The sequence below is a fragment of the Marmota marmota genome, unplaced genomic scaffold (genome assembly GCF_001458135.2).
Source record: "Marmota marmota marmota unplaced genomic scaffold, marMar, whole genome shotgun sequence".
NCBI classification, from domain to species: Eukaryota; Metazoa; Chordata; class Mammalia; order Rodentia; family Sciuridae; genus Marmota; species Marmota marmota.
In genome coordinates, this window is record NW_025999944.1 from 7,637,361 (window position 1) to 7,663,593 (window position 26,233).

A 26,233-nucleotide genomic window follows, 5' to 3' on the forward strand; every position below is an offset into this window, starting at 1 on the left:
AGGCTGCAAAGACCTCTGTGTTGTCCAGAGAGGACCTTGGTTTCCCGGGTGGGGATGGTCCAGGTAGGGTGGCCTCTCTGAGCACCCCCAACCATCTACAGATGGTCAGGCATGTGCTGCCACTCAGCCTAGCACCCCAGGCCTCCAGGGACACTTCCTCTATTAGTCTTGGGTCTCAGGATTGGGGTAAGAGGGGTGGAGGGTAATGGAGGGCACTCACCCCGGAGCCACAGTAGCGCCCCAGTCTGGGGGCTGTGCTGTCATAGCCATCAAAGAGCTCCATGTAGTCATAGCCACAGTCGGTCTCTTCCTCTACTTCGAAGGTCCGGAACACGAGCTCCACACCATAGCCCTCCTCAGCCACGATGACCCATTCACAGTCCACCCCGCTGGGGTAGTTGTTGTCACCAAACTGGGCATGGGAGTAAAGGTCCTTGGTCTTCACGTCTGCCCGAACTTGGCCCCCACACTCTGCAGGGGACGACAAAATTGGCCACCGCCCCCTGAGTACCACCCTGTGCTGGACACTGCATCACACCAGGCTGGTGAGGGAGGCCATGTGGTCAGTGTGGGTGGTACCTGGCTCAGGACTTGGCTGAGCAAGTGTCCTGCTATACTGCCTCAGGCTATGGGCTATGAGGAGCTGGGGTGCTCTGGGGTGAGGCTCCAGGTGGAAGGTGGCCTAGGCCAGGGGAAGGCACACTTGGTCTCTAGAGGACATTGTTAATTTGCCCCAGCTGAGAGCTACCAAGGAAGAATGTGGCTCAGTGTCACCAGAGCTTCCATTTTCAGGAGAGAAGCTATATAGCTGGTTTTATGTGGAAACTCCTGATTCTTAAGTGCTGGCTCAAAATTTTAAAAAACAATGTGTGGGCCAAATACTGAAGTCTGCAGGCCAGATGGAGTTCTGGCCTCTGGTTTGTGACCCTCGCCTGAGAAGGGCAAACAGGAACACACAGGGCAGGGTCATTGGCAGCCTCCTTCTGCCCAATTCCCTCAGGCCTCTCTCCTGTGCCCTGGTGCTGGTGACCCCAGGAGGGGGTGGGGTCAGGGTGGAGTTAGAGGGGAGGAAGGGAGGCCGTGGACCCCTCAGTTCTGGGGACTCCCTGATGATAGGTGGCTCCCCGAGAACTGCAGCTGACACCCTTGGTCTGTGCTCATAGGCTCCCAGGATGGGCTCCAGCCTCTCTGCAGCCCCAGGGTTCCCACTTTGCTGCCGACCTCACACACTCATACCTGTGCACGCCCTGAGCCGTGCTGAGGCCTCTGCCCCTGCCCCTGTCCCTGCCCAACTACTCCAAGTTGGGCCCGAGTGCCCTCGCTGTACCCTTATTGTGTTGTGTCTCATGCTGTAGATCCGCACCTGACTTCTCTGGCTCCTGGAGGTCAGGCACAGGGGTGAAGGGCTCATGTCTGACTCATTGCCACAAGCCCCCCCACCCCTGTCTTTTGGAAAAGGGACAGCTCAGTCCATGGGGGTCAAATAGGCAGGTGAATGCAGAGTGGGCCCCTTAAGGGCCAAGGTCATTTTTGCCACTTGAGCTTGGCATGCTGCCACACACACATCACATGCTCATAAATATCCATACAGTGAATGAATGGGTGCATCTGGGGGTGGGGGTATGGGAGGGAGGATGCACTGTCTATGTGCCACCAGTGGAGACTCTGTACTGTTGTACATCCTGTACTGTTGTTACTGCTGTTTCCTGACCTCCCTCCTTAGTGCTCCCTCTGCCCCTCTGGCCTGTCCTTGGAACACACTGTCTTGCCTCTTGGGCTCTGTCTGTCTGGGTCCTCACAGCCCTTTGTAAACACCACCCCTGCAGGGCCTGGCTAGGAGACCTGGGTCAGCAATGCCTACAGCGCAGAGGACAGCAGGAGGGCAGTGCTGCCTGAGGCAGGCCTCACCTGTGGAGTGGGACGCCTGGAAGCCTTTCCTCTGGACTGAGTTGTCCGAGTAGAAGCGCAGGAACATCCGGCTGCCAGTGGCCAGGACGGGCTCAGGCTTCTTGCTGCCACAAAAACGGCCAAGGACAGGGGCTTTGGCATCACGTCCATCAAACACCTCCAGGTGGTCATAGGCACACTCAGGCTGAGACTCGATGTCCATCTCCAAGAAGGTCTGGGAGGCACGAGGCAGGAGTGCTTAGTAAGGATGTGGCCAGGGGCAGCTGGGGTAGAAATGGGTGGCTTCACCCTGGGCCTCTGGACCCCAGCTCATGTACACTCACGGGAGTGGCCACGTCTGGGGGATGCCGCTGAGGGAGGACTCAGGAATGGGGTAATGCAGGAACACCTCCAGTGTGCACTGGGAAGGGGGCCTATGTCCAGCTGATTTGTCCTTGCAGGGATGACAGGGCATGGGTTCAATCAGGCCACCGTGTCTGCAGCCAGCACTTCTGACACAATAGTGCTTTTGAGGTGACAGAAGCAAGCAGAGCCACCTGGCATGGAGGGAGGGGCGCTCATGCATGGGGGGCAAGGTCCTTACCAGCTTGACCCGGTGCCCCGGGGTGCTGGAGATGGCCCAGGTGCACTCCTTCTTGCTGGGATATTTTTCCGGCCAGTTGGGACTGGTGATGGTGCCGCTAGTGGATGTCACCTTGTGGTCACAGCCAGCTGTGGATATATGAGTGGTAGAGGGGCTCTGAGGGGCCCCATGTGCTGATGTCTCCTAGGAGGAAAGTGCTTCCTTCCTTCTGTCTCTTGTCCCCTGCTTACAAAATGAACTCAGTATGCCCATGGTTTCTTTCTCACTCCGGGACCCGTGCCCAGGGCAAGTCTAACTGCTTGGCTCCTGCAAAGGCCTTAGGTGAGCATCGAAGGAAGCTGCTCTCTGGGGCCAACCCCGACCCCTCTGTGGCCATGTGGCCACACCACCTCTGTCAGGGAACCCTGACACACTCTCTCCCAGCTCTGTGGGTTCACGTGCATCCTGAAACTGCCCTCCACTGGCCACAGGAGACTCTGGCACCTGACTCCGTTTTCCTCTGCTCCCCACTCCTGCCACCTTCCTAGGTGATGTCCACCAGCAGGTGGCTGGCCCACCAACACAGGCTCTGTGTCCCTGGACCTTCTCAGTCCCGTGGGTTCTCATCTCCCTTCCTCAGAGCCTCACCCTGGGCTTTGCCTCCAGCACCTCACCGTCTCTGTGGCTGCTGCCGTTTCCCAGCGTGTTCGGCCCTGGCCTTGCCAACGGTGGTTACTCTACTTTAGAGACACCTCCCTGGTCTTTCCCTTTCTGTTTTCTCCCAGTAGAGATGTCCCTCGGTACCACAGGGAATTTATTCCAGGGCTCCACAGATGCTCAAGTCCTTATATAAAATGGCCTAGTATTTGCACAGAACCTATGCACATCCTTCTGTGCGCTTTAGATCATTTCTGGGTCACTTATGTAACACCTCACAGTGTAAACGCTGTGTACGAGTCCTTCACGTTGCATTGCTTCCAAAACAACGGCAAAGGTCTGAATGCGTTCAGGACAGGCAGGGTCGTCACAGGTCCCTGTGTTCTCCGCTGGAGGGTGGCTGAATCCACAGGTTTGGCCCCCACGGACCTGGAGGGCTTGCGGACCTCCCTCTCCAGCTAGACTACATGGCTAATCACAAAACAACTCATCCACACTGGCATCCCTGAGTGCTGCCCTTCCAACTTAGAAAACCCCATCTGTGGTCTCTGACCTCACAGGGCCCCCAGACCTCTGGATCCTCTTTGGATTTGTCCTTTCCCAGCTCCATCTCTCCGGTCTTCAGCAATTGTCCAAAACCTTCATTCCTTTCCTTGAGCCCTTGTCTCAACTATCCTCCACCTGAGCTGCAGACCGCCCTCCTCCTCCTGAGGACACCAGGGCCCTCCAACATGAACCTGCCTGCCTCCCTCCTTCCCTGTGGCCTCAGTCAAGTTGTCCTTTCTCCCCATCAGCATGGATCATCTTTCTGGGAGTTAGAGCTTATTGTTGGCCACACCAGGGAACCCTCCCACCACAAAGGATCCACTGTCAGGCTCTCTCCCAGTTCTATAGCCCATGGCCCTCGCAGAACTCTTCTCTGTGCCCCCAGCAATGACCCCTCCATACTCCTCTTCTTCTCAGCTAAACTTCTGGAAAACTGGCTACCCCCTTCTCACTACTTATGTCTCCTTGGTCCACAGCAATCTGACTTCTGCCTCTGCAGAGCACGGCCTCCCAAATGCATATTGAAAAGTGATGATCACTATTCATAGTCACACTCTCTGGCAGGTCCCTCTGAGGGTAAGTGGGCAGCCACTGTGCTGTAGGATCGGAAGGAAAAGGGGACAGTCTGGGCCTTGAGTCAGAGGCTCCCCAAATGCATCCTACAGGGGCCCCAGGGCAGGGCCCCTGCAAGTCCCTGGTGCAAGCAGCTTGAGCTCCTGCCTCTCCGCTGTTGAGCTGAGGCCTGTCCTCATCACCCACCTGTAGCTTCTATGGCCACTGTGCCCACACCATTTCCATACCAGTTTCCCCGCTGTTGCCTTGTACACTGATGTCTCTCCCCAGCTAGTCTATAATCTGCTTCAGAAACAGGGACTCCTTTCTCCAGTCTCCTACAGAACTCTGCACAGTGCTGGGTGCTCCACGGGCCAGGGGATATAGACTGATCCGTCATTATCCTGCACCCGAGTGAGGGGCCCTGGTGCTTCTCAAATGAATCGGATGAGCGGATGAGCAGATGAGCAGGCCATCTTTCCAGGAGGGGAACACCTTTTCCTGGCTGTCTGGTTGATGCTGTTCTTTATCAAACCTCTTTTCCATGGAGACTACAGAGCCAGAATACAGTTCAGACAAGAGCAGATAAGGCCCCTTGAGCTAAAAGACGTGAGCACTCCAAGGACTATGAGCGCCACACTCAGAAAGTCCTTGACTCTTGTTCACTGAGGTGCATTGATTCTGTTTATTCAGCTTAGCAGCTTTTATTTCCACCTGGGTTCCACTTTTATTTTTTTTTGGGGGGGGTACAAGAGATTGAACCCAGGGGCACTTAACCACTGGGCCACATCCCCAGCCCTTTTATTTTTATTTTGAGACAGGGTCTCACTAAGTTGCTTAGTGCCTCACTAAGTTGCTGAGGCTGGCTTTGAACTTGTAATCCACCTGCCTTAGCCTCCTGAACCGCTGGGATTACAGGAATGCACCACTGCACCAAGCTGGGGTGTCCACTTAATCATGGTGAAGATTTAAGTCAGGTGTGGAAGAGTCATTTGCCAGACACTGTGCAATGTCTAGAAGGCTTAGTATCCTGCAGAGTGGGGCTGTTCTTTTTTTTTTTAGTTGTAGATGGGTAAATACCTTTACTTTGTTTTATTTATTTATTTTATGTTGTGCAGAGGATCAAAACCATTGCCTCACACGTGCGTGCGAGGCAAGCGCTCTGCCGGTGAGCCACAACTCCAGCCCTGAGGGCCATTCTTTATCATTTCATGGATGAGGAACTGAAGCTCAGAGAGGTTTAAGTGACTCACCCCAAGTCACATGGTCAGTGTCACAGACAGGTCTATGTTGTATTATTGGAATTGTACATGCTCAGCAGACAGGGAACATGCAATTAATGACTTGGAGTAGACCATGCTATATTGTGTCCTAACAGGTATTGAATGATATGGGTGATGGCATGACAGCTGATTTTTTTTTTTTTTTTTTTTTTTTTGGTCCTGGGGATGGATGCTTTACCACTAAATAACATCCCCAGTCCAATTCTTCTTAATTTTGAGACAGGTCTCACTAAGTTGCTGAGGGTCTCAATAAATTGCTGAGGCTAGCCTCAAACTTGTGATCCTTCTGCCTCAGTCTCCCAAGTCACTGGGATTACAGGTGTGTACCATTGTGACCACCTGAGCACTATTGTTAAATACATAAGAAGTATCCCTTATTCAAAATGCTTGGGGCCAGAAATGTTTCTGATATTAGAATATCTGCATATAGGTGAGGAGATATCTTGGGGATGGGTCTAAACAAGAAATTCATTCATGTTTCATCTACACCTTAGGTAATTTTATGCAATATTTTCAATGCACCTGTGTTTTGACTGGGATCCATCTCATGAAGTCAGGTGTGGAATTTTCCACCTGTGGCATCCTGGGGGTGCTCAGAGTTTCCAGTTTCGAGCACTTTGAATTTTCAGATTAGCGATACTCGACATGCACATGCAGAGCTTCACAGTGAAATGGCAGCCCTGTTCTGGGTGCCTCAGGGATCAGAAATGGAAACATTCACAACTGTGCTTGCTCAGAGTACTTCAGGGCTCCCCTGTGCCCTCTGAGGTAGGGATGATTATGACCTTCATTTTGCACAGGAGCAGAGGAGGCACAGAGAGGGTAGGTAGTGGCTCAAGGGCACACGGCTTGCTAAGTGGCAGAGCGGAGCTGGGCAACCTGGCTCCAGGATCTGTGCTCTTACCCCCTCTCCTCCTGGGCCTGTGTGCTGGTAGGGGGTCACTACAAAGAGAAAGTCTTGCATGTAGGCTTCAGGAAGAGCCTGAGAACAGAGCCTCAGGCAGCTGTGAGTGCCTCTCCTGACTCAGACAGGGAGAGCCCACCAGTGCTCCCACCATGGGAAGGGGAGGTGGGAGGTGAAGTGAGGTGACCTCAGAGGGCAGGTGCTCTGTGAGTCTCAACCAAGGTGGGTGGAGGTGACACTGTGGGTTCCCACCTCTAGTGTGAAGATCTACCTGTGCGACACCCCACGTATTCTGGGGTACCCCGCGAGCTCTGGTCACCCCAGCTGTCAGCATGGTATCCCCCAGCCCTTACCTTCCTTGCAGTCGTGCTTGTTGTCATGGAGAACGAAGCCACTGCGACACTGGCACTCATAGCTGCCGAATGTGTTGACACAGTCTTGCTGGCAGCCGCCATTGTCCTTGGAGCACTCGTCCTTGTCTAGGGGGCAAATAAGGGCATCTTGGTCTGTGTGAGGCTGAGGTCTGGTGGCCCCAGGGGAAGCGGGAGGTCTGGCGGGGCTGCCTCCCACTGGGAGAGCGCGAGAGCCAGTGACAGGCAGCGGGGCTGGGGGGTGGGAGGCCAAGGCGATGACGGGTCCTGGGCACTGCATCAAGCGGAGACAGCTGAGCGGGGCCCAGCTGTGGGGAGAGAAGGTGCAAGTGGGGTGGAGGGAGGGCCGGGGGAGGGTCTGGAGCTGACCAGCATCGGGACTTCTACCATTACCTGCTTACTGGACAGACGGACAAGTGGAAAAACAGACACACGGACAAGCAGACTGCAAGAGAAAGGAGCAGGACGCAGGGGTCCCTCTTTTACTTCACAACAGGAAATGTCACAGACACCATCAAAATGGGAGGGGGGCAGGGAGGGTTCCCCTGTTGGCTGAGGGGGACAGGGGAGGAGAGTAGAGCACCAGTTCTGTCCGGCCAGAGGAGGTGGCCAGAGTGGCAGAGCAGAGGCAGGGGGTGGGTGGGCTCCGAAGCCCCCAGCCCACTCCGTCTGTCCGAGGTGAGCTTCCTGAGTAACGAAGGGTCTGGGAGGCCTGGGGGGCCTCACTGGGGGGTCCGGTTTCTTTTCTGCACACGGTATTTGAGCTGGTGGGGGCGTCCCCGAGGGGGCTGCAGAGGTGGCCTCTTTTCTGAAACGACAGAGAGAAGGAGAAAAGGGACCAAGGGGTGGGGGTGGAGGGCAGGGACCAGAGAGGGAAAGCAATGAAAACCAGACCCGGGCCTTGAGGCAGGTAGGCAGGGCCAGGAGGGGCGGGAGGGCAGCGGACACATGCGGGCGGCCATGTCATCGCAGCCAGGTCACTGAGGGCTGGGTCAGCAGGTGGGAGGAGGCACAGCACAGGGGAGGGAGCCTGTGGCAAGGAGAAGGCCTGGAGGGACAGCAAGAGCTGGGGCGTGCACCCCTCACCCTGGGGATGGGACGGGGAGAAACAGGAGCCGTTGGTAGGGATGGTGTGTGCAGGGGGCTGGGAGAGCTGCGCTCACACTCTCATTCCTGAGGCTGCATCTGCAGAGTGTCAGACACAGACACTCACACACAAGCCCACAGACACGCTGCCACACAGCCCTGAGCACGAATGTGCTGCTGTCCAGACCCGGCAGCACAGATGTGCATGCGGTTCGTACCACCAACACAGACACACACCTCCAACACAGCGCACTGATGCAGACACACACAGGAAGTCAGACACGCCCGCACACGTGGCTACTGGGGACCTAGACAAGGATGCAAGGACATATGTAAGTGCTCACTAGCTGCCCACTCACATATGGTGCTGCTCATGTGCTGGGGGCCCCTTGCACACAAGCACATGCATACACACATGGGGCGATGACAGAGATACACATAGTGTCAGGCATGTGAATGCCATAGCCACATATTCTCAGGCCTCCCTGTGGTCATTTGGGGGATGATGTGCCAGTGTAGAGGTGGGCATCCTGGCGAGGTGTGTGGGCACAAAGGAGGCCCAGAATTCCAGAGATGTGGTGGAAAGACTCCGGCTGGCATTCAACCAGCCAGGTGGGATTTGTGACGCGACCCTGTTCTGGTCTCCCAGGAGAGGAACCTGAGGGCCTGAGCACAGGGCCCTGCTTCTCACCCATATGCAGGTGGGTCAGACCCGTTGGGGCCTGCAGGAATATAGGGTCGTCAGATGGGATCCAAGTCCCTTCCCAATGGATGCTTCTCTGCACATTACGGGGAGCCTGCCCGAGGTCCTGAGGATACTGCCTTTGCACCAATTGTGGAAAAGGTGGGGTGAGAGGCACCCCATTCCCTGTCCTGGGGTTCAGGACACTGGGAGCTGGGGCTCAGCTCTACACTGAGTGAAGACGACTTGATGTCTTCCCATGCCTTGCTTGTGTTTGCACCTCAAATACCTAATCTGGTGTCTGGCACCCAGAATGGGTAAAAAAAAAAATACTTTCCAGATGATTGAGTGAGTGGGTGAGGGGTGGCTGAGTCAGGAAAAGTCAGTCCCAGGGAGGGGACTCAACATCCAGGGCAGGGACTCTGGCACAGACTAGGGGGAATGGGCAGCCCCACCTTGGCACCTGAGGAACAAATTGCAGGAGGAACAGGAGCAAAGGGAAGTGGGTGTGGGCCGACAAGGAGATGGCACTCACCCTACAGTGCCCAAAGGCCCTGGAGATGCTGGGGCCAGACCGAAGGTCTTCAGGCTCTTGCTTCTCCTTCTTGGTTTAGGGTCTCCTCGATGGGTGTCCCAAAAGTCCAAAGAGCCCCCTCCTGGGGGGGGCCGAGTCAGAAGCCCCAGGCCCTGAGGGCTAAACCTTGATGCCCATTGGTGAGGGTCCTCTCCAAGTTCCTTGTGCCATGGGGCAATGCATGTGTGTGTGTGCGTGTGTGTATGCGCACGCTCGTGTGCGTATGCAAACGTGCTTGCCTGTGTCTTATGCATGGCTAAGAGTGGGTAGGCACGGTGTCATGCAGTGTGGGGGGCAGAGCAATAACTCCAGGCCGGTGGGATGTGAGCGTTGGCCCCGCCCCCTCCAAGACCGGAGCAACACAAGGGCAGGAAGAGACAAGTAAGCAGGTAATGGTTCCCGGGGCCGAGCAGCCCCTGAGCAGGTGTTCCATCCTCCCCGGCCCTCTGGTAAACACCTTCTAGGACTTCTAGGTGGGCCCAGAGAAGGAAGGCGTTGGCCTTGCAGGGAGAGGGTCTCAGCAAGCTGTGGGGCAGGGGCTGTGGGGCAGAAGCCCAACTGAGCACTAAAGCAGAGCAGGGTGGCTGGCAGTGCCAAGCAGGGGACCAATGTACAGGGCAGGTGCATGGCATCCAGGTAGGGCAGGCAGGGTGCAGAGTAGCCACATAGGGGGCTTGAGGATGCAGGACCCTCGGCAGAGGCATGGGGAAAGGGAAATGGCATGGACGCAGCCGGGAGCTTCCTGCCCACCCTAGGCCCGGCCCACCAGGAGAGTTGGGGTGAGGGTTCCCTGACCACTCCTCCCCAAGCCACCTGCTGCAGCAGGCTTCCTGCTCTCCTCATGCTCCGTTCCAGAGAGTTCCTGCCCTTGACTGCCTGAGCTCCAGCCCTTTTGCCTTTGGAGGACACCAGCTGCCTCGCAGTCTAGCCCTGGGCCAAAGGCTAGGGGAGTCATAAGGTAGAGAAGAGGCCTCTGGGACCCTGGAGGTCGAGCTGGAGAGGCTGGGCGGGGTGGGTGGGGACTGACGACCATTTGGACCACCCAGACAGGGGCCCAGGGACTTGAGCCAAGCCTTATGTGGGGCAGCTCAGTCAAGGGATACTGACGGATCTGAGCCTCCCACCCGCAAGGGCAGAGGGGAATGGGAAGGCTTTGGGACTAATGGAGGAAGGCCCCAGCGTTAACTTATGCTGCGTCTGATTAGAAAGTCCGGTGAATGCTGGATAATCTGCCCTACACAGTCCACCTTCTCTTCTCCTCTTCCCCTTGTTCTCAGCCACACTGAGCCCTGTCCCCAGGACCTGCCTTCTCTCAGGCCTTGGCATGCAGGCCCTGGGTACCTGGAATGTCCTCACACTTCATTTCTCTGCAGATATTCTGCACTTGCTGGGCCCGGCGACATTATGACCACGAGGGCTCAGGAGTAGTGGGATTCAGACACTGAAGGGACTGGCCTGGTGGTAGTTGTGAGTGGGGACGCAGCGGGTAGGCCGGGCACCAGGGAGGGCTGGGGAATACAGGGGTGCAGAGGCAGAAGGAAGGGGAGCCCTGTCCTCTGAGGGGAGGCAGGGCTGGGAGCCGGGGAGTCCTGGGGTACCTGAGAAGAAGTGAGCCTTGAAGCCCTTTTTGGACACTGTGTTGTCAGACTTGAACTCCACGCGCATGTTATTGTACTGGGAGGTGATGACCTCGGGCTTCTCAGAGCCACAGAACTTGCCATGTAGCTTGGAGTCAGCCGTGAGCCCACTGCGCACCTCCACGAAGTCGTATTTGCACACCTGTGGGGAGCCCAGCTCCAGCTGCTTCCTCGGGACACCTCTCCTGGCCACCACCGCCCCAGGGAAGCTGCCGTCTTACAGATTCTCTAGCCTTTTATTACCTGCTCTCCACATGGGGTCCTCCTGGGTGCCCTATAATGCCCTGTGGGCCCCGAGCTCTTCCTTACTCGCAAGACTCCAAGACAATGTCCTACACTCTCACCTGCCTCAACTGGGGGCAGTCTCCTCCACATTCCCACAGACTTTCCGCCTGGACCACTTTCAGAGGACGCAGGCTGTCTCTGAGCTCGTCCCCCTTGGCCCCAGAGGGGACTCACGTCATTGCCCTCAGTCTCGAAGAAGTCGAACTGCAGGGAGATTCGGTACTGGGTAGGGGCCACCAGCTGCCAGATGCAGTTTTTGTTGGGAGGGTACTCCTTGGGCCAGCCTGGGCTGGTGATGGAGCCGTTTTGCTTGGTGAGGAACCCGCCACAGGCAGCTGAGGGAACACAGGAAGTGGCATCATGGCCAAGAGACCCCACTCGAGGTAGGGGCCTGTCACCTGGCCTGGGTTGCAGTTAGGAGGAAAGGAGGTCTGTGCGATCCACAGCCCAAGGGCTTGGGACAGACAGGAAGGAGGAAAGGTGAGGGTGGGTGTCTCCAGAGGTGAGCCTAGAGGGAGGAGGAGAGGACCCCGGGTCTGTACTGGGGCCATTTCTATCCTCTCTGCTAGAGAATAGACAGGGGTCTGGAGGAGGGCAGGGAGGGGCTCTGGAAAAGCAGTGCCATGAGCAGACCTGGGAAGCACATGGGACAGGATGGGGGGTGCCACTCAGGGTGCACTGAGACCAGCCTGAGCTGGAGCCCTCAGCTTGGAGTGCTGTCACCAGCAGCTTGAGGACATGCACCCCGAGGCTGAGACTCAGTGCCTGTCACAGACCAGTGGTTTCCAAATTGTGAATCAGGACACTCTGATTCACCCCTCTGGTGTGTGGTGACATCGACTGCCAGGTCATGATCAGCATCAACAAAACAGTAAGAAGAAAAAACCCCGAAGCCAGTGCATATCCTATGTGGCAACGATGCCACTGTGTTTCTTACCCCTAAGTTGGGAACAGAGTACTAGGAATGCTTCCAGCTTTTCCAGGAAGGGGAATGTCCCGAGGCACAGGATGGGAACTGGGCTGGGAGGCAAGTGGGCACTCACCCTCACAGCGGCGCTTGTCTGGGGCCAGCTCGTACCCAGGGTCACAGCTGCACTTGTAGCTGCCCAGGGTGTTCAGGCACCGCTGCTCACAGCCCCCGCGATTGGGCCGAGAGCACTCGTCCACCTCTGCAGGGAAAGGAAAAAGGGTGTCAGGTCCTGGCCCCTTCTTCCTGCCCTCTGCTTGGGGTCAAGGCCAGGGTCCCTCAGGCTTCCCATGGCCACCTGTCATGGGAAGGAATGACAAGGGTATGTCTCCCAAGTCGGCTCAGCTGAGCCCTGCCCAGTGCATACCTATTCAGAACCCAGGGGAGCCCAGGGCACCTGCCCTGTACATTGGTTCCCTGCTTGGCACTGCCAGCCACCCTGATCTGCTTTAGCGCTCAGTTGGGCTTCTGCCCCACAGACTGGGCTGGCTGGGCAGCCACCACCACTCCCTAGTGCCTCTTGTGTGCTGTTGTTCTTTGCCAAAGGACTTCTTTTATTTTTCCTTCAGTCCTTTCCAAGAAACTCGTGTCCATTTTACAGGTGAAGAACTGAGTCTCGGGGAGAATCCCCTGCCCAAGACCACACTGAAAAAACCCTCACTGCCTTACTTTCTCCCTAGGTCTCTCCAACCTCGTCTTCTTCTTGGGCTTTTCTCCCTACTTTGCCCATAGCTCCTAACAGCGGGCACGGTGTGGCACGCCTATAACCCGGGGCCTGGGCAGGCTGAGGCAGGAGGATTGCAAGTTTGAGGCCAGCCTCAGCAACTTAGCCAGGTCCTAAGCAACTTAGTGAGAACCTGTCTCAAAATAAAAAATAAAAAGGGCTAGGAATGTGGCTTGGTGGCTCCGTTTGCTCCTGGGTTACAAATCTCTAGAACTTCCCCCTGCCAAAAATAAAATAAAATAAAATAAATAAAAAGGACCAGGGATGTCACTCAATGGGAGAGTGCTCCTGGGTTCAATCCACAATGCCAAAAAAAAGAGGGTGCCCAGCATCTTCCTGGCATTTGCATTGCTGGTGGTCTTCATGTCAAATGGTGAGTGAAGAAGGAATGAGGAGGTGGCTTGGCCACAGGAGGGACATGGGGCAGAGGAGGAAAAGTCACCTTTGAAAAAGTTAACTGCAAAGCCAGCCTTGTTAATGGATCCATCAGAGACGAACTTGAGCCACAGGCGGCTGGATGTGCTCTTGATGTCGTCGGGCTTCTCGTAGCCACAGTAGCGCCCGATGAGGGTGCTGCTCTCACTGTGCCCGTCGCGCACCTCCAGATAGTCATAGGCACAGCTGTCGTGGCGCTCAATCTAGGGGTCAGGGGCTCCATCAGCAAGAGGGGTCTTGGCTGCCAGGGCCCCAGCCCCTGGGAGCCTGCAGACAGGTGGGCTGTCCCAGGCGCCAACACAGGATTCACGGGTCAGACCACACGGTCTGTGGCCTACCTCAAAGGACTGGAATGTGAGGCCCACATGGAAGCCCTCGGACACCTGGATCCGCCAGATGCAGACTTTGCTGGGCCGGTAGTCGTCTGGGTAATTGGGGGACTGGATATGGCCATTGTCCTTTTTCACATCACCCCCACAGATGGCTTTGGGGATACAGGGTGAGGGGGACAGGTGGTGAGTCACACACTCTGCCCTGCCTGGGAGCCCCTTCCTACCCCTCCAGCCCTTCCCACGCCCCCAGCTTCCCGACCCCGGTGATACCCCCGGTGTCACCTGACCCCACAGCCTGCCCCAACAACCCCACCCTCTGCTTTCTCCCAGGGAGATCCATAACTGTACCCTCAGGTGCCAGGAAGAAATGGTTCTAGGGTGCCCAGGGAACCCATAGCTCCCCCCACCCCTAGTACCTTCATAGACGGCAAAGAAGCCCTTTCCAACCCAGTTGCTGCTGCTGCGAAACTCCACCCAGAGGCGGCTATCCGTGGAGACGATGGGCTCCGGGAGTTTGCCCCCACAGAACCGGCCTGCCGACAGCATGGACAGAGGACTCCTGAGCCCCAACACCCGTCTCCAAGAAGCCCCACCCCTCTGGGAGGCTCAGGGCTCTGTCCTTATCAGCAACCATCCTACCACACAAGGACCACAGAGCTGCTGGATGACTCATGGCTTGTCCAAGGTGAAGCTTAGCTTTGAACACCCAGAAATACCTCAGACAGGATGTGAGTCTGCTTCTGGGGGTCTGGTCCTCCTAATACCTGACCACGTGGGAACTATGGTCCTTTTTAAAAAGCATATTACTCTCACCACTTATGTTGCCTTGCCTGGTCTCCATGAAAAGAAGTAACAATCAAGAAAGGGACATCGCTTCCTCTGCACATTATGATATGCTCTTACAGGCACTGGATCAAAGGCAGGGGGTGCCCCAGCACCCCAAACAAATCCTAGAATCTATGGACTGAGTCAGAAACACTTCTGCTGATATAAAACCCAAATGTCAACATAAGGGATGAGGTTGGCCAATTGTGTGTTCCTAATAAGACTGGGTGTTTCCCAACTTTCGGCAAGGGACAGAGGGTGCTGACCTAGGAATGTCAGTTATGAGAAAGAAATTGCAATCTTGGAGACCTAACATAGCTACGGAGGAAGTGTTGTAATGACAGCTGCTTTGTGTGACTAATGAGAACTATTCAAACACCAACACTGGGGAAAAACAGAGAGAGCTAACAAGACTGTGGTAGAGCTGGGGTCGTGGCTCAGTGGTACAGCACTTGTCTCACAAGTGTGAGGCACTGAGTTCAATCCTCAGCACCGTATATAAATAAATAAAATAAAAAATAGAGGTATTAGCTGGGCATGGTGGTGCATGCCTGTAATCTCAAAAAAAAAAAAAAAAAAAAAAAAAAANCGAGGGGCCTGGAGGAGGATGAAGACAGCATGATGTGAGCAGTTCTAGGGGGAACCGGTGGCTGAGGAGGCTGCTGTGCACTGGGCTTTACCTCGGAGGGGCGCCTTCCTCCAGAAGCCGTCGCGGACCTCCACATAGTCATACCAGCACAGGCGGCTGCGGTACAGGTCCATGGAGGTGAAGTTCAGGATGATCTAGGAGAAGCAGGGGAGGAAGCGTTACACTGCTCCCCATCTGCTCTGGCCTCCCAGGCCTGCTGCGTGACCACTGCCCACCTCAAACCACATGGGTCACTAAGGAAGAGTTAACCACCTGCCATTTATGGTCAGTATTCTTCCCAGACAGCCCGTGTCAGTCTCCACTGAAAATGCACGCCCTTTGTCCCCATTACCAAATGCTTGCATGAGACCAGGAGTTCTGTTGCACTGTCCCCTCATGTCGGGGTCTAGATAGCTAACTCGGCTCTCCTTAGGGTCAGGATCAACTGCAACATCTTTAAGACAGAATAGGCCGGGAGCAGGGTGCGTGCCTGAAATCCCAGAGGCTCCTGAGGCTGAGGTAGGAGGATCGAGAGTCCAAAGCCAGTCTCAGCAACTTAGCAAGCACTAAGCAACTCAGGGAGACCCTGTCTCTAAATAAAATACAGATTTTATTTAGATGTGGCTCAATGGTCAAGAGCCCCTGTGTTCATCAGGACAGGCCCAGGGTGGTGTGAGGGCAGAAGGGTGTCTGAGATGGGAACAAGGGGCCAGAGGGGAGAGGCAGGAGAGTCGGCTGAGTCACCAGTCAGCACATATTTACTAATTCCGGGTGTGTTAACTGCTGCAGGAAATACTAGATCTGAATCCTCCCCTTCAGATATATCCCTGCCCTTGGGAGCTTAGGATAGAAAGGGACCAGATATACCTAAGAGGATCCAGCTCCCTGAGATTTGGGCCTCAGCCCTGCATTACTCCCAACCTCCCTGGGCCTCAGCCAGTTGGTGTGCAAAACAGGGATAAGAGCCTGAAGTTGCTATGGCACTCCCTGGGACAGGCACTGTCCTAAGTTTCCCCGCTGTAGCTTCTTAGCAAATAGATGCTCAGTAAGCACTGGAGAGCAGTTAGCCCTTGTCCCAGGAGGGAAACCACTTCCTTGGTAGCATCCAGAGTGAGCCCCGAGCCTGCTGTGCAGTCAGAGTTCTCAGGAGCAGGGACTCAGGGCGTTCCTTAGGACCTACAAGACCTGTGCAGTGGACACTTGAGGGCCTGAGGGGCCCTTCTATTCTGTGTTAGTGAGCTTCCCTGATAAAGGGGACAGGAGGCCTCCCCTCCGCCTTATTAGAAAGTTAAGATGCAGACAGTGAGTCAGACGTGGTGGCGCAGGCTTGTAATCCCAGCGGCTCAGGAGGCTGAGGCAGGAGGATTATGAGTTCAAAGCCAGCCTCAGCAACTTAGAGAGGACCTAAGCAATTCAAGGAGACCTTGTCTCTAAAAAAGTAATAAAAAGGGCTGGGGATGTGGCTCAGTGGTTAAGTACTCCTGGGTTCAATCCCTGGTATCCAACTCCCCCCAAAAAAGATGCATACAGGGGAGGCCAGGATGAAAATGACTTCCAGGCAGGTCCTGGCACTTGCTGTATCAGGGTCAAGGAAGAGCTTCTGGCCCCTGGGCACTTTCCCATGGCCTTGTCACATGCTGGGTAGTTTTAACACCCACCTTAATGATCCTTCCACCTCCATCTCTCAGTTCCCTGAAGTTCTCTCCACCCTCTCTTTATCCCTCCTGGGCCATATCCCAGAGGCCTTGCCCCAGGGCCCAGCACCATCATTAAGCGCTGATCCCACCCAGCCCTCCTCTCCATCCACTCCCCCAACTCTCCTACCTGCCACCTAGGGACCCTGCACCCACTGGCCGGGCACTTTCCCTGTTCGCAACTCCACCTGTCCCTTCTCTCCTCGCCGACCTTAGTTCTTAGTTTCTCCTTTTTCTTTTCTTTCTTAAGTTACTACTTTTTCATGTATCAGTTTACATACATTTGGCAGGCCTGTTATGAATTATGGATCCCTGAGCTAGACCTGGGTGAGGTCATGTTTTAGAAAGGGAACTAAATATCACTCTTGATGATCATGAGCGTCACGGGTTGTCCTGAGTCCCAGCATTTTCAAACACTGAATCTGCAAGTCCTTTCTAGCCCTTGCTATGGAGCCAGACAGCACCTCACGAGGCAACCTGTGATCTCTTTAGAAAATGACCAAACGTGACCACAGAGGAGGCAGCAGAGGGCTGGCACTGCAGTCCTCCAACCCAAGCCTGGTCCAGCCCGTCAGTACCTCCTTACATTCAGCCTCACTCCTGTTACTCCTCCTCACCGTACTCACTGAAGCCCACAGCCTGGTTCCCTCCGGCCTGCTGCCTCCTCAGTCTTGTACCCTGAAGGCCTCATGTAGCTGGAGAGACACGCAGCCAGGCCAGCTGGGATTCCAGACCACCAGCTGCGGCCAGGCACACTCCCACACTCTGCCTCTCTTCTCCCTTTTTTTTGGTACTGGGGCTTGAACCCAGGGATGCTCTACCACTGAGCCACATCCCCAGCCCTTTCTATTTTGAGAAGGGTCTGGCCAAGTTGCCCACACTGGCCTGGAAATTGTGATCTTCCTGCCTCAGCCTCCAAGCAGTTAGAATGATAGGTGCCTGGCTTCTCCTCTTCATTCTAGGGAGGAATCACCAGCCTCAGTATCATCTTTTTTTCTGAAATAAAGTCCTTATTCAGTACCTTGCCTTCAACAGCATCAATCAGAGCAGAGCTTTTATGATGTAAACCTGACCACATCTCTCCCACTTGAAATCCTTTAATGCACATAACCCAGAGTTAAATCCAAAGGACCATTTATCTCCCTTTATGTCTCTGACCCCCACCTCCCTCCACTCTTCTCCTTGCATTCTTAGTTGACTTCACCCACCCTCAAATACACCACAGCTACCTAAGGACCTTTGTATTTGCTTCCTGGAAGTGCTTCCCAGCTGCCTGTTACATGCTTTTTCACTTCCTGCAGGTTTCTACCACAACCCATCAGAGGAGAATGAAGCCTTCCCTGACCACCCACATCAGTCAGTGTTCCCCACCCTCTCCTTCCTCCCCCTGCTGATTCCCTCCTGCACAGTGACTTACTTATCTGCTTTTGTCTGAGTCTCCTTTGAGTTTGCTAAAGCAGAAGGCCAGGACTTCATCTGTTTAACTACGGACTTCAATAAATATTCCTCAAATGGAATTTTGCTTTTAAGAACCTACTCTACGTAAGGACATGCCTAAATGTAAAAAGATGGAAGTATAAAGGTATTTACTGAAGTATTCTTGGTAATAATGGAAACTTGAAAAAGAAACCAAACATCCATCAGTAGAGGCCTGCAGGCAGGTGACTGAAAAATTAACTGAAGGGAAATGAAGACGGTGGATGTCAGGGCTTCATGAGAATGAATGGGCTAGTCCCTGAGAGCAGACACGGAACCAGGACGTGAGTGACAGTTAAACTCGAGGCAAGGTGCAGAAGACTGTGTGTGCGCGTGTGTGTGTATGTATGGGTGTGTGTGGGGGGGTATGGGTGTGGGTACACAGACACACACACACCTAGGAGGGTCTGTGAGGACACACCAGTGCTCCCAATGCTTAGTCACCCCCGAGGAGTGAGATTCAGAGGAGGATCAAAGGGAGAATATTTACTGTTTTACGTATGTATTTCTAGACTGCTCAAGATTTCACAGCATGCATGTGTTATTTTTGTATCTAACGAATGACAAAAATATCTAAAAGAGATGCTGGATGGAAAAAGGAATGCGCAGGGCTGAGTGAGGGCACCCTGGCTCCCAAACGGACACCCTTTGCCACTCCTGCCCGTGGCCCCTCAGGACCTGCCGCCGGGTGCCTGGGAACTGAACGTGTGCACATTTCCCGGCAGGTCTGGCTCCCGAGAGCTGTCAATACACGTGAACTTTGCTACTCGAGCTGAGTTTGCTGAAGGTATTTTGATATCTGAAGTGGTTCAGAGGAGAACCCTAGAGGCAGAGCGAGACACGTGGGTGCTGGGGAAGAGGACGGGGGTCCCTCATTGAACACCTAGGAATCCAGAAAAGATGGCAGCAGCTGACCGGAGGATTCCTCACTGTGTACCCAGCACAGCTGTGAGCATCTGTTTTTCCTTCCTTCTCAAAAGCAGGCCTGGCCCTGTCCAGGGAGGATGAGATCTGAAGAAACCACGCCTGGCCACAGAGCCCAGAGGGCCCACCCAAGACCTCCTAAGGCACAGGAGGAGCCCCAGGTCACCCTCTCAGGAGGAGAGACCTGCACGGGTGGTCAGCAGCATCCTCCAGGGAGGCCCGGCGACAGCTATATTGAGACCAGAGGTGTCTAATTAAGAGTTGTACTGACTTCTGTCACGCGGAAACAGCTGTGCCCTGGTGGCAGGGGAACGTTCCTTTGCCAAAGAAAACCTGGCCAGCTCCACCACTTCCTGCCTGGTGACTGTGGGCCTGTGGCTCGGCGTCCTAGAGCCTCAGCATGTTTGTGTAAAGGATGGAGGTGGTCACGCTGGCTCCCTGGGGAGCTGGAAGATCAAATGATACGGGTACAGGGGCTCCCAGGCCACCCATGACTGCAAAGGTCTCCTCACCCCTGCTGGGTGCCCGGGAAGGACTGACAGAAGGCCTCGCTGCTCAGCACAGGTCCCCTGTGCTGGTAGCCATGTCAACCCTCGGCCACTTGCGGGCTTCAACGTGGCCTCGCCATGCAACCTCAGGCAGGCCCCTGAACTCCCGGCACTCGGCTTCCTTCTTTTAAGAGGGTTATGATTATAGGACCTGCCTCACAGGACTTAGGGGAATTAGATTCATATGAAAGTTTCCAGCAGGGTCTGGCACAATTATGTAGCCAATAAGCGTGAACTCCACTATTAGAGTTGAGTTGGCTTAAGATCTATTGTTATTTCAACTGGGTCCGTTGAGAACCCTGGACATAGAGACAGGCAAGTAGCACCTAGGGCAGCTGCCTAGGGCTTCCTTGTTTAACACACAGGAATACAGAAAAGACACTAACATCCGCTGAATTCTCACCATGGGCTACTTACTACTCTAAGTGCTTGAGCTAGACTAATTTGTTGAATCCTCATTTGAACCCTGTGAAGGGGATACCTGCAGGAGGCTCACTGTAGAGGTGGGGAAACAGAGGCACAGGGAGGTTGAGCAACTTCTCCAAGATCGCACAGCCAGGAAATCAAACCCAGACACTCTGGTTCTTAAACTTCTACCCTGCACCATTTCCCATGTGGCCTCCCGGGGTCTGCTGGTCAAGTCTGCTCAGCAACTGTGCTGAGAACAAGTGTCCAACTTCCCTTAGTCCTCAGAGCCCCATGCCCTCCAGCACCCAAAAAGCAAAGGCTTTGCCGAAGAGGGAGGCGTCGCTTCTGCCTGGCTGGGCAATGGGAAAGGAGGAGGAATTTGGGTTGGACCCTGAAGAACAGGAGGGACTTCTGAAGGCAGGCGGGGGATGCTGCCAGCTCCAAAAGACATTTGCAGTTCTTATCTTCTTGGCTTCCCTGCACTGTTTGCCTGCTGACCATGAGATCCTTAAAACACTCTCCTCCTCTGCTTTGTTGCCTGGGAACCGCTGTGGGTCCTTGGCTCAGCTGCTAATGGTTTGTGCGCAGAGACTTGGGGGATCCTAAAAGAAGGCTCTTTCCCATGTCTGGCATACTCGTGATGTGCACAATTGTATAAGATCCACCTGTCATTCAAACTCTGGCAATAAGCTCAATACTGGGCAGCAAATGAAAAACAACCTCCCAGCAGCCAAAATAGATGTCAAAGTCCACCACTAGAGCAGGTGGCTCTACTGAAAGTTCACTGATGAAAGATCAGACTTTGGAGTCAGGTAGTGCAGAACTAAGTGCCAGTGGCACCACTGCTACCTGAGTAAACCTGGGCAGGTTCCCCAAGTACTATGAGCCCCAATTCCCTCATCTACCCAGGAGCGATGACAGCACCCAGCTCTTAAAATTTTGGGGAATAGCGAGGTGGTGTGTGTAAGACGCCCAGGACTTTGCCTGCCACGTCATTGTTATAATAACAAAGACGGGGCATAGCCAGTTTAAAACAGTGCAATTAAAAAAAATATATTGTTTTTTAGTTGTAGATGCACACAATATCTTTATTTATTTATTTTCATATGGTACTGAGGATTGAACCCAGTGCCTCACACATGCAAGGCAAACGCTCTACCACTGAGCTACAGCTACAGCCCTAAAACAGTGCAGTTTTTAAGTGGGATGCAAAAGGAGAAGGATAACAGCAAAGGAAAAAAAAAGGGGGGCCATTATTATTCTAGCCCACCAGCCTTCAATGTCAAGGTCCCCATGATGCTAGCCTGGGTTCACTCACAGCTAGACTGCTTTCTATTCGATGCATTTCTACAACAAAGCATTGGTCAATATGGAATTTTTATCCTGAGCTCACTTCCCCTGGTGTTCCACACAGGCTTTTGAGAACTGGTGAGGGTCTTCTGGGAATTACAGAGGGAATGGCCCAGCAGCACAGACAGGCTCCTGGGGCAGGGCCAGGTGTTCACTAGAGAGCTGGGGCACATGCATCCAGGGACAACAGGGAAGGAAGCTGATCCTGGCCAAGCCGCCTCACCCTGCTGACTAAGCCAGACTCCTGAGCAGGATAGAAAGCAATCCCCTACCTGACTCCATGCTTCTTGGGGCCTGGACTGTCTCTGACATCTGAACGTCTCTGGTGTCTGGCCCAGTGCCAGACTACCAGGCACACATTAGCTGAAGAGCACCAAAGGAATCATTGAAATACCACAGGGTTTTAGAGCAACATACCATACGGGATCTCGGATTCATGTGTCATCATCTAGGTTCTGTGTGATCTTGGGCCAGCTACTAAATCTTCCAAATCCATTCTCTCATACCCAAAACAGGGACAACTAGGTCTATAACACTGTTGTATTAATTAAAAGTCAACACATGTAAACAATTTAACACATGCTGGCATGATGAAGTATGCCTGGAATGCTAGCAATTCGGAAGGCTGAGGCAGGAGGATCACAAGTTTGAGGCCAACCTCAGCAAATTAGCAAGCCCCTAAGCAACTTAGTGAGACCCTGTCTTAAAAATAATAATAATAAAAAGAGCTGGGGATGTAGCTCAGTGGTAAAACACCCCTGGGTTTAATCTCCAGTAGGGGGAGAAAAAAAAAAGAACTGAACATATGCTCAATAATTGTTTGTTGTTTTTTGTTATTATTATGATTTGCAGGTGATATTTCCAAAGGCTGGAGTAGTGAAGACCCTTGGCAGAGGGAAGAAGGAAGCCAGGTTCGGTCAGTTGGAAATAGCAGAAAGGATTGCAATTTTAAGTGAGATTTGGAATGAGAAGAACATTCCCTTTTGAGGAAAGATGGCCAAATGCCAACGCAGAGAGAAGACAAAATTACTCAGTTCTCAATAAAAGTATGTCCCACGTGAGAAGGATCTTCAGATTGCAAAAACTAAACCTCAGCATCATTCACAGAGGAAGAAGAAACTGTTCAATAATGCATCAGAACAAGAGTCAGTGACCACCTCTCTCACTGCATTTGTCCCTAGGCTCACAAATGACATCAGAAGACACTCAAATAACTTGCAGATGTGATCAGCGTGTGTAATCTTGAGAACTCGGAGCAGGAGCTTTCCCCATCTTCAAGTGGGGTGTGGGTGTGTTGGGAGTGTTGGGAGGGGGTTAGGAGTGGATTCCGGGAATTATAAACCACTGAGCTGAATGTCAGTCCCCAACGAAACAGATGCTCTGTGACCATTTAGAAAAGAAGAACTTGACGGCGGGGCCCAGCAAACGCATTTCTCTCCCTTTTCAAAGGGGTTTTACCAACTGGCAGAGCAGGGCTGTCAGCTGCTAAGACAGTCCAGCTTAGGTACTCGGCGCTTATTAACCACTTCCTGTGCCAGGGACAGAGAGATGACAAAGGGGAGGTCTCAGGAGACACGTCCCCGTCAACAGGTAATGATGTTAAGTCATGACATTGTCACAAGTCATTGCAAGTGAATGGATCCATGTCAGTTTGAGGTAGATCTGGGATCTGCTTTGGTTTGTGTCCTGTTTGACATTTTGATCAGAGAGCAGGAAGAGGACGTGAAGACCTGCTTGTCAAAGGAGCCAAGGCACAGGTAAGAGGCACAGCCACCTGCTGGGTGGTGGGACTCCACACTGCAGACAAGGAGAGTAAATCTTGTAGCTCACTCTTGGGAGCATTTAGACTCTGAAGGACACGGTGGGTCCAGGAGTGCTGAGAAATCCAGACTCCATGTGACAAGTCCATGCATGGGTGAGGAGGCAGGAGAGTGGCCTCCCAGACTGGGAGGGCTGACTGCGAAACAGGAAGATAAGTTACAATGAATTGCTCTGGAGGAAAGTACTGGGAGATTTCAGGGACAATGGTTCCCCTCTTTATTAAGAGCTGGCTAGAGAATGGATAGAATATTCTGAGAAGTAGTGAGCCCCTCATCACCTCAGGAATTCAAACCAGGCTAGTGGACCCTGCAGAGGACGCTGCACTGGTCTCTGGGGCGCCTTGGCCACTCGGTGTCCGCCTTGCTTGCCTGCGTAAGCCGCAGGAAGGGCAGACTTCCTGCAGGAGGATGGCTGAGGCAGCCACAGTCTACCCCAGCCAGCCCCACAAAGGTAGCAACTGTGAGAACCAGGCTCACCCCCAGGTAAGAGGGACAGAGGCCGAGCGTCCTCTTTGGATCAGGAATGATACACAGGTGACAGGCAGAGGAGAAAAAGAGAGAGAGACCCAGGGTCACAAAGTCAGATCCCTGGGGCCAAGTCTGTCGGGTCCCAGTACCAGGGAGCATGCTGTGGGAGGCCTTTGCCTGGGCCCTTAACTCTTCCCGAACCACAGCTCATCAGAACTGCAAGGGCCCTTAGGAGCCCCTGGCCCAAGCCCTGACGAGGCAGATGAGAGCCTCCGACGAGGGCAGTTCATCCAAGGCCACCCAGTCTATCAAGGACAAGGCTGGGATGGAACCCAGTCCCGCCAAGGGTTCAAATCCCACCTCACTCCTTGTCAACTGCGCGACCTGGGGCAAGTTTACTTAACCTCCCTGCACCTCATTGCCTGTCTGTGAAATGAAGACACAGGGTGGCTGAAAGAATGGCAAGGGACCAGGTGACAAGCACCTAGGAAAGCACTCAGGAAGAGATGGGTAGTCCAGCGGCCCTGCACAGCAGATGCTCACAGCAAGGCCATCTGGAAAGGGGTGCCGACTAGGTCCCTGAGGGGGGAGGAGGGCTGCCAATGGGCAGAAGCCCCTCCTCATTCTGTGCCCCGTGGGACTTGTGGTCACCGGCGTCCACACTGACCCCACATGGGAGAAATCCCTGGGCTGAGGCTCCTCAGAGGAAATGCTCTCCCACTCCCAGGGTCCTGGGTTACCTTCTCCCCGGGCGTGACTGAGATGCGCCAGACGCAGTGCATGTGGGCCGAGTAGCCGTTGGGGTACTCAGGGGAAGAGAAGTTGCCTGTGCTGTCTTGTAGGGTCTCTCCACAGGCTGTCAAGGAAAGGAAATGACTGCACAGCGGGCTGCAGGCGCCGAGTTCCCCTGCCTTCTGGCTCACCCCCCCCTGAGCCCCGGCATCCTTTGGGGGAGAGAGGAAGGGCTGACGAGGGGGGCTGGTCCTGTCCCTTTAAAATCCACCCTCCTCCTCGCATGGGCACACACCATCCTACCTCCCAGGGCCCACTGCTGCGCTCCAGAGTTAAGGTCAAGCTCCTGTGGTGGGCCTCGGTTCCTCCTCACTCCCCCGGAGTGGCTTGTTCTCCCCCTTTTCTACTCCTACTGTCTACTCCTCCCTCTCCCTGGCCCCCAGTCCTGAGCCCCTGACCCTCCCCTCCTCTGCCAGCCCCAGGATGTGGCTCAGCTTCCCATACCACCTGATCCAGTTCGGTTCCTTGAGTGAGACCTGGCACAACCTCCACATACCTCTCCCAACACCCTCCTCTAACACTTACAGCTGCGACCTTCTTGGTGGCCCCAGGCCCTTCCCTCCACCCACCTGGCCTGTCCCTTCCCTGCTCTGACCTGGGCACTTGTAGAGCTTGCGGGCCTGGGCGATGTCCCCCTTGCTGAGCCGGGTCCTTTGGCCAATGGGAGGCTTCACCCCATTCACCTCGTACTTGGGAACGATGGTGTCCAGGAAGATACCCCTGGGAGGAAATGAAGAGTGTGAGTGGGAATCCACTGGAAGGTAGGTGAGGAAGGAGAGGTGGCTCGCCAGTGTGCCCCCACAGGTCACGACCCTGCCAGAGCCCAGACATTCCTCGGCAGGGTCAGGGACGGGTGGAGATGTCTCACCCTGTCATTAAGCTGCCCACTGACCAGCAGCCACCCTGCCCCGTGGCAGCCATACCACAGGAACTGGTATGCTTTGGGAGGTCAGAGACCCAGTCCAATGATGCCCTGGGGACCCTCCAGGTGCCCCAGCCTCAGAAGAGCTGCAGGCCCTAATCCATCCTCTGGGCATCTCTGCAGCCCCACCCAGCTCCTGCCTTGGTGGCCCCTCAGGCTGATTCAGCCCCTGGGAACTTCCCCTGATTCACTACCAGGGCCAACGCTTCACCCTGATGACAGGGCGTTGTCTGAAAGCACCTGGAGCGAGGCCAAAGGGCAAGGGCAGGTTCCACCGTGGCCAGCCCAGACCACAGGGACAGTCCCACCAACTCCCAATCTACCAGTGTCCCTGTCCTCCAGTTCCTGGTAGCTGAACCCCGGGTGTTTGCATGTGGGGGGAGCAGAAGGAAGGAGGAGCAGGCAGCCCTGCCTCCCCAGGGCCCCTGACTCACACCCAGCTGGGCAGATCGCAGCAGGGGGTGGGGATGCAGGGGAGGGGGAATATCGGAGGGTCTGTGGGTGTGGAGGGCAGAGTGACCTCACTACTCCTCCCTGGCCTTGGTTCCCTCAGGTCTGGAGGCAGGAAAAGTGTGTCTAGAAGGAGCTCTGAGAAGAGGGGGGAAGGGCCAACCCCTGGACAGGGATAGGGGATGAGGAAAGAGCCAGGCTTGGGAAAGGCCAGTCCAGGAAGGCCCATGAGGAGGGACGGGTCACTTCCCACGCTCAATGATGGGAGGCAGGGCCACCCCTCAGGGGCTCTGGCTGTGTCTTCTGGGAACCAGGGCAGGGTGAGGAGGGTGTCTTGTGAGCTGGAGGTGGGGGTGGTCCAGGGTAGAAGCCAGGTGTGCTCAGTGACAGGCAAAGAGCCTGGGCTGGGCCATCACCCACCCC

The 26,233-nt window shown here is 54.6% G+C and overlaps 1 protein-coding gene across 1 annotated transcript in view; it reads right to left on the reverse strand.

The window, feature by feature from the left end:
* Positions 1-26,233, reverse strand: part of Bmp1 (bone morphogenetic protein 1) — a 38,900-nt gene that overhangs the window by 2,289 nt on the left and 10,378 nt on the right. The window contains exons 6-18 of the mRNA XM_048801471.1: positions 25,034-25,251; positions 24,387-24,502; positions 15,011-15,113; positions 13,922-14,038; positions 13,512-13,657; positions 13,181-13,376; positions 12,091-12,216; positions 11,222-11,382; positions 10,724-10,904; positions 6,766-6,891; positions 2,492-2,619; positions 1,909-2,122; positions 221-471 (exon numbers count right to left, since the gene is read on the reverse strand). Of these exons, the coding sequence (XP_048657428.1) occupies positions 221-471; positions 1,909-2,122; positions 2,492-2,619; positions 6,766-6,891; positions 10,724-10,904; positions 11,222-11,382; positions 12,091-12,216; positions 13,181-13,376; positions 13,512-13,657; positions 13,922-14,038; positions 15,011-15,113; positions 24,387-24,502; positions 25,034-25,251 (2,083 nt within the window). The remainder of the gene's footprint in view (positions 1-220; positions 472-1,908; positions 2,123-2,491; positions 2,620-6,765; positions 6,892-10,723; positions 10,905-11,221; positions 11,383-12,090; positions 12,217-13,180; positions 13,377-13,511; positions 13,658-13,921; positions 14,039-15,010; positions 15,114-24,386; positions 24,503-25,033; positions 25,252-26,233) is intronic.